A 7,176-nucleotide genomic window follows, 5' to 3' on the forward strand; every position below is an offset into this window, starting at 1 on the left:
ATGGTACTTAGCGGACATTATTATAAAGTATTACTGTATCTATCCCAAGACTACAATAGACACAATCCTATACAAGTACGTGAAACGAGATTAGCTATAATTATTATGTTAGAATATCATGTAAGACAAATCATTGGTTTAAATTTATTAGTGCCACTAGCATCTAAACTAGGCCGTGCCTGTGTCTTAGATGCCAGTTCTCCCAATGACATTTATATATATTTTCTTAAATTCGTGAATTAACTTAGTAATTATTAGTGTACCATATATATAGTATTATGTATACTAGTGTATATATACACACACAGATATCAAACTTATGACAAAGAATGTTAAATCCAAAATTAGTGTTTTTTCCAACGTACACATTACTACCAACAATATCAACTTATTGTGGGTAGTACTAATATTGTGTGTACAGTGAATGAACATAAAGTAAATCACTACTATGACTGTGGACTTGCGAAATTATTCCTTGATGAATATTTATTAATGATACACGGTACATACAATAAAATTAGTCTGTTAATACAAATACTAATACACATGTCCCTTTGGTATTTATTTACAACCGCTAATATTACTTATATACTAAGTTATATAAGTATAAGCATGTTATGTATATTATGGATGTACAAACTGTTCACAAGTTAAACATGATTTATAATATTATTATATATATGTATATTCACTGAATTATTGTAAACAAGTCTTCAATACTATGATAACTTTGCGGTTTAAGCCAGGAGCTTAACACCATTTTACAATTAATATAATTTAGGTTATAAAGTTCAAGTACATTATTTAATTTATTATATAACATCGGTCCCAAGTAATACTGGAATCTACGCATAAATTCAGTTTTTACGTAATTATGTGGACAGACCTTATGTTTTCGGCGTTTTGTTATTGGTTCTAAGGTGTAATAGAGCTTGGAGTGTTGAGAAAGAACGGTGTCTCGAATAAATAACTTTCGAACAGACAGAACATTAAAGTCCGTGTATAGTTGTGCAGTAGGATATCGAAATGTTTTGAAAGAAGTTACTTTTAACAAAGCTCGTTGAGCTCGCTCTAGCTTTATAATGCGGGTTTTGTGTGCTCCGCCCCATGAAGTTATACAATAGGTCAATATCGATTGGGCTAGTGAGAAGTAAATTGTTTTCAGCAGTTTTGAGTCAGCTATATGACGTAAAATTTTAAATACATAAATAAGTCTTCGCACTCTTTGAGATAGTTGGTCGATTTGTGGTGCCCATGACAGTGTTTCATCCAAAAGAACTCCAAGGTAATTTATAGTTTCCGATCTATTCAAGTTATTACTACAATTGCATGTTGATTTATCACTGAGTATATTATCACAATAATGAATTTGAATTGAAAAGTTCTGTATACTTGATATTTGTTGTTTTGTGAGGGCAAAGGTGATATATTTAGTTTTAGAAGTGTTTAGTGTTAAGACGTTTTGTTTGAGCCATTGAAAAACCTTCCGAAGACCTAGTTCTGATACCATCTTAACCTGCTCCCATGTGTGATTGTGAAATATAAGGGCGGTATCATCAGCGAATGTAAATATTTTACAGTGAGATATATCGAGATTGCACAAATCATTAATGTATATGAGAAAAAGGCTTGGACCAAGTACACTGCCTTGAGGGACACCGTATGATACAGAAACTTCAGAGCTGCAATAACTACCTATTTTAACTTTCTGGGTACGATCACTAAGGTAGTCCCTAAACAGAGCCAGTACATTACCTCGAATACCGATCTTATTCATCTTGTTCAGTAGAATTGGAATGGATACTGAATCGAACGCCTTGACTAGGTCTAGAAAGACGCCAATGCATTTATCTTTTTCATTCAGTTGGGAAGCAACATATTCCGTTAAATTTGAAACTGCTTCGCTTGTTGATTTGCCGGCTCTAAAGCCATATTGGTTCGAGGATAACACATTCTCCTTTTCCAAAAATAACATTAATTGCCTATTCATAATTTTTTCTAGAATTTTTGAAAGCGCTGATAATACTGAAATAGGACGATAGTTAGAAGTGCAGTCGGGATCACCAGTCTTATAGATAGGGTGTATTATAGATATTTTAAACACTTTAGGGAAAATGCCGCTCGAAATACATAGATTAAAGATGTGTGTTAGAATGGGGGCTATTTTGTTCTTTGTCATTTTCAGGATATTTGTAGATATGTTATCCCAGCCAGTGGCACAATCATTTTTGAGATTAATAATAAGACTTTCAATTTCATGTTGTGATGTTCCCAGCATAACCATGGAATTTGAAGGAGACTTCGAAGTATTTTTTGGAGTCTGCGAGTATGAGCATGGTTGTCCTTCCAATTGGCTAGCAAGGTCTCGACCCACATTAGCAAAGTATTTGTTGATGTTATGTACAGCTATCTCAGGAGTTTTATGTGTTCTAAGAAGGTCCATTTGAGGTGTTTTTTTTATTTCCGTATTAGTAAATGTTTTAATCAATTTCCAAGTCTTTTTAGGGTCGTTAGCATATTTTTTTAGTTGATTTCCTTCATATGTTTTTTTTAACCGTTTCAATAAATCATTACAGTAGTTTTTATAACGATTATAACTAATTTTCAACACTTCATTAGTAGGCTCCTTTCTACATTTCAAGTGCATTTTATCTCTATTTTTAGTACATCGTACAAGCCCTGGTGTCATCCACGGTTTGGTACATTGCATTTTTCTAGGTGTATGAATTGTGGTTGTGTTTTTTAGAATAATACTAGAAAGTTTATCTACAAACATATCAGCGGAGTAATTAGCATCATTTGAATTCATTATACAATCGAAATTAGTTTGATCAATTTGGGAGTAGATTGCGTCGTAGTTAATTCTTGTTTTAATAATTTTTGATTCCATTTTATTTTTGTCATCTAGATTTATGGAAGCAAGAACTCCTGCGTGGTCTGTCAAGGGAGCAGTTAAAACTACAGTAGTTATGGGCAATCTTGATTTGATCATTGCGTGATCAAGACAGTTATTTTCACGGGTAGGATATACGTGACCAATCATAATACCGTGACTAGCCAGTAGATTTAGATAATCAGATGATTTATTGTCACTGTGGCTCTTTTTTACATCAATATTTATATCTCCCATTAATATAATATTTTTGTAGTTAGAATAACTGTTTAAGAGATTATCTAAAGAGTTAATGAAATTATTAATATTTTGAAATGAGGGGGATCTGTATATGCCTATTATAACAGTATCAGGTTTTAACTCTACTACAACGCATGAGGCGTCAGTCAAGATATGCTCCTTTACTGAACAATTTAGCCCTTGTTTTGTGTATACCACAATTCCGTCATTCTCATTATAGTTATTTTTAGAATGAAATGTGTTATATCCTTTTAAACATGGAAAGTGAGTTGTTTTGCTATTCCATGTCTCTGTTAAAATATATATCTCGCAATCTAAATCAATCCTTGACAATAAAACTTCAAAATTAGTGAAATTTTGAGAGATGCTTCTGATATTTTGGGTCATGATTATTATGTTTTTACAGTCGGGATGCTGGGATTTTAACCTTAATTTACAAGTTTCCGGTTCACACAAATATGCTTCTCCCGCCGATATTTTGTCAATATTCTCAGTTAAGTTGCTATTGTTTAAAAAATCGAATTTGATTATTTTGCTTAATTGACTTAGGTATATCGATTACACAATGTAGAATAGAGATTTGAGTAATGCTTAATTTATATGAGTTAGTTTTATAAATGTGTGTGCACGTAATCAAAATAATTGATGTATATAATGTCCTAATCAACACATCAGCATATAATAATTTAGTTCCATTTGTATGTCTATTAGATTTGTAAATGAAAGCTTTACAGTAGGAAATCAACTTAGCATAATTAAAATATACGTAAACTAAATAAATAATTTTGATTGTATATAAAATAACCTTAATCATACCTAGTCATAGAACACTTTTTAGTTCTGTGAGCTGGGTTTCATCCTTGATTTCAATGTGACGTGAATCCTCGCTTTTTCTTAGGTATATTTTGCCATTATTAGACCAGCAGTATTTGTAATTCTCAGATTTTGCGACATCTCGAGCCAAATAGAATAATCTTCTTGCTTTCCTAGTTAAGGATTCTGAAATATAAATGGCACTTATTTGGCCATCTAATCCGATATGTGTAGTGTTCAGACGATTCGACGGGTTCTTCTTATTATATTCTTTTGCGCTTCTGATAACGTCATATTTTAAGACACTTGTGGTGAATTCAGCGACAATAGTGCTTTTATCTCCTCTTTCATTCAAAACAACTACGTCTTTTATATCTTTATTAGAGACGCCGGCATTTATAGCTCTGCAAGTGTTTTGTACAATATTGCACAATTCTTCCTTAGTTTTTTTCATTTTCAGAATTGGTAGGTTTCTAATTTCAATAGATGATGACTTCAAGGTTCTTTGCATTTCTTCAACTTTATTTTCCAGCACCGCTATTTGAGTGATATGACATTTCCTCTCGTTTTCTAACAGTTCTACTTTCTTTCGCATGTCTTCATATTGGTAACTTATGAATTCCAATGATTTTTCAATATCTTTGTTTGATTCCTTTATTTCAGAATTCTGTAGCTTAATTACAGCAACGTCAGCAACGAGCTTATTCAAAATCGTATTTTGGCTTTCTTTCCATTCAGACATCATATTTTTGATATCATCCGAGGGATATTTGTCCTCGGGAGAACCTCTTCGTCGCTTGGAACGGTGCATTTGAAAGACTGGTGCTGGATTATCTTTCTTAATAGATGCTACGTCTGAATCTGACATAGTATGTTGGATTTCACTAACTGGAGGTGACCGAATAACTTTAGGCATATTTCAATCTTTGAAGTCGTCACTTCAAAGTTTCTGTAGTCGCATAGACGCTTCACAGATAGTTGAAACCGGTTTATACTGAGTTCTCTGTCTTGGTTACTTGTATTGTAATATAGTTCTTGTTATTCTGGACGATGCAACAGGTTACAGTAAATATGACTCACTATTTGTTGAAAAGAATTTTTAAATAATTATTAGTAGTGAACACGTCTTGTCGCTATCGCGGTCCGAGCGGGAGGACATATAAATTTAGTACATTTAAAATAATAAAAAAAAAAAATAAGATCTAGGATACACAAATATGAATATATATAAAATGAATTACAATATTCAATGCTCATAAAAACCAAAATCAGTTACAATAACAGTATGAAAAGAAAAAAAATTACAAAGATAAAAAGAAAAGGCCAATCCGTGTCACCGCTCTCAATCATAGTATGTAGTAACATATACGAGTACAAGCCCATAGGCCATGTACCTATATATTATTGGTACATACTATATTAACTATGACTATTCAAAAGTGCTTCAATGTAAGTTTATTGGAATAAATGAATTTCTATTCTATTCTATTCTATTAGACTATGATACCCATATGTTATGTTAATATTCAGTATCCCAATTACTTAAAATTTATTTTTCCAGTAAAACTCTTTCCAATTTACATTTGAAACTAAATTGGGACATTGGATGGGACACACATTAGTATCGAGTAGCGCATGGTCCGTACACGACACTGTATCGCAAGATGCAAAACGCCTATTCAGTCACTAATAGGCGTAGAGGCTGAATAGCTCACATGTTTACAAAGTGTGTAATGCTCCGCCATCTTGGAATACGCCGGGACTTATGTAGCGACCATCTCGGCCGACAGGTAGTGCACGACTGACGCGATGTAAGTCGCGGGATGAACGGCGACACGACTCGAGTACTTTTTTTACGGACTACTCTAATGCTGTTGGCCGCAGCTGACCTTAGTGGCTGGGCTGACGAGTGGGCAGAGAAGTGAGTAGCGCGAGAGTGTAAACACTAGTAGAAACACTTCCCATGCCATTGACATATTTCCGGCAGCGCGAGTGGCAGGGGAAGCGGCTGAATGTAAACGTAGCATTACAGCTTCACCGGACGATAGGGGGCGAGTGTACATGGCACTCCAAACCAAAGGAAGGACTTATGGAGCAGCTGAAGGCAAACTCCTGCCTGACGGATATAACTAGTCGGGGGGCACCGCTAGGGGTACGAACCTCGGCTCAGGCCATCGTAATATCGATCCCCGTTTGAATTGGACTGGGGATGGATCGGAGTGGACGACTCCGACAATGGATTTATTTGGCGGTAGTCGCTGGAGACTAAAATCGTAGAGTACCGAAGAATTGAGTAGCCTTGTGTACGAAAGGCCTTAGAATTATGAACACGGATAAGTGCGCTCAAAGTTGACTTAACTTCAGAACTAATAACTCTACATTTTGCTTATTCAAGTTTCGAACTTCAGCAGTGACATACGGGCATATATTACCATGTTATATCGTCTAAACTGTTAGAAAAGTAGCTGGTGAATAGCAATGTCTTCATTGTTCATAAGTTCCGCCCTCACGTGAACTACGGAATTGAATGTAATAAAAAAATAAAAGGGCTAAAACGGTAGAACAGAACAGAACTGAACAGATGTAGATATGTGACTGCAGTTTTTTCATCTACCGTCACTATATTGTTCAACGAAAGGTAGATGGAAAAACTGCTGTCAGCTATCTACATTGACATCGCTGTTACTCCAGTCAGCTCGTGACCACGACTAGTGCAACCTAGTCGAAACGTCGAGAAAGGTAAATACCTTTATTTACCATAAAATGATTCGTGTTAAGACCCGGTTCATAATATAAATAATATACACGTAATTTGGTTCAAAACAAAACTTCAATGTTTACTACAATAAATAGGGAAAAAATCGTCTAATTATAATGAACCTCCAATTTATCGCAATAAGTCTTCTAAATATATATAACTCGAAGGTGACAGACTGACTGACATAGTGATCTATCAACGCACAGCCCACCACTGGACGGATCGGGCTGAAATTTGGCATGCAGGTAGATGTTATGACGTAGGCATCCGCTAAGAAATGATTTTGATTAATTCTACCCCCAAGGGGATGAAATAGGGGATGAAAGTTTACATGAAACTTTGTCAATTCTAAACCGATCGGGCTGAGACTTTGCATGCATAAAGCTACTATGACGTAGGCATCCCCTAAGAAATGATTTTGATAAATTCCACCTCTAAGGGGATAAAATAGGGGATCAAAGTTTGTAGAAAT

The 7,176-nt window shown here is 34.8% G+C and overlaps 1 protein-coding gene across 1 annotated transcript; it reads right to left on the minus strand.

Annotated features, from left to right (window-relative positions):
- Positions 1 to 3,953: 3,953 nt before the first annotated feature.
- Positions 3,954 to 4,862, minus strand: LOC131841358 (uncharacterized). Its single transcript, XM_059189676.1, has one exon. The coding sequence runs from the start codon at positions 4,860 to 4,862 to the stop codon at positions 3,954 to 3,956; it is 909 nt and encodes a 302-aa protein (XP_059045659.1).
- Between the last annotated feature and the right edge of the window lie 2,314 nt (positions 4,863 to 7,176).

The sequence above is a fragment of the Achroia grisella genome, unplaced genomic scaffold, assembly GCF_030625045.1.
Source record: "Achroia grisella isolate CSIRO2021 unplaced genomic scaffold, CSIRO_AGI_Agris_v1 utg1589, whole genome shotgun sequence".
Classification (NCBI taxonomy): domain Eukaryota; kingdom Metazoa; phylum Arthropoda; class Insecta; order Lepidoptera; family Pyralidae; genus Achroia; species Achroia grisella.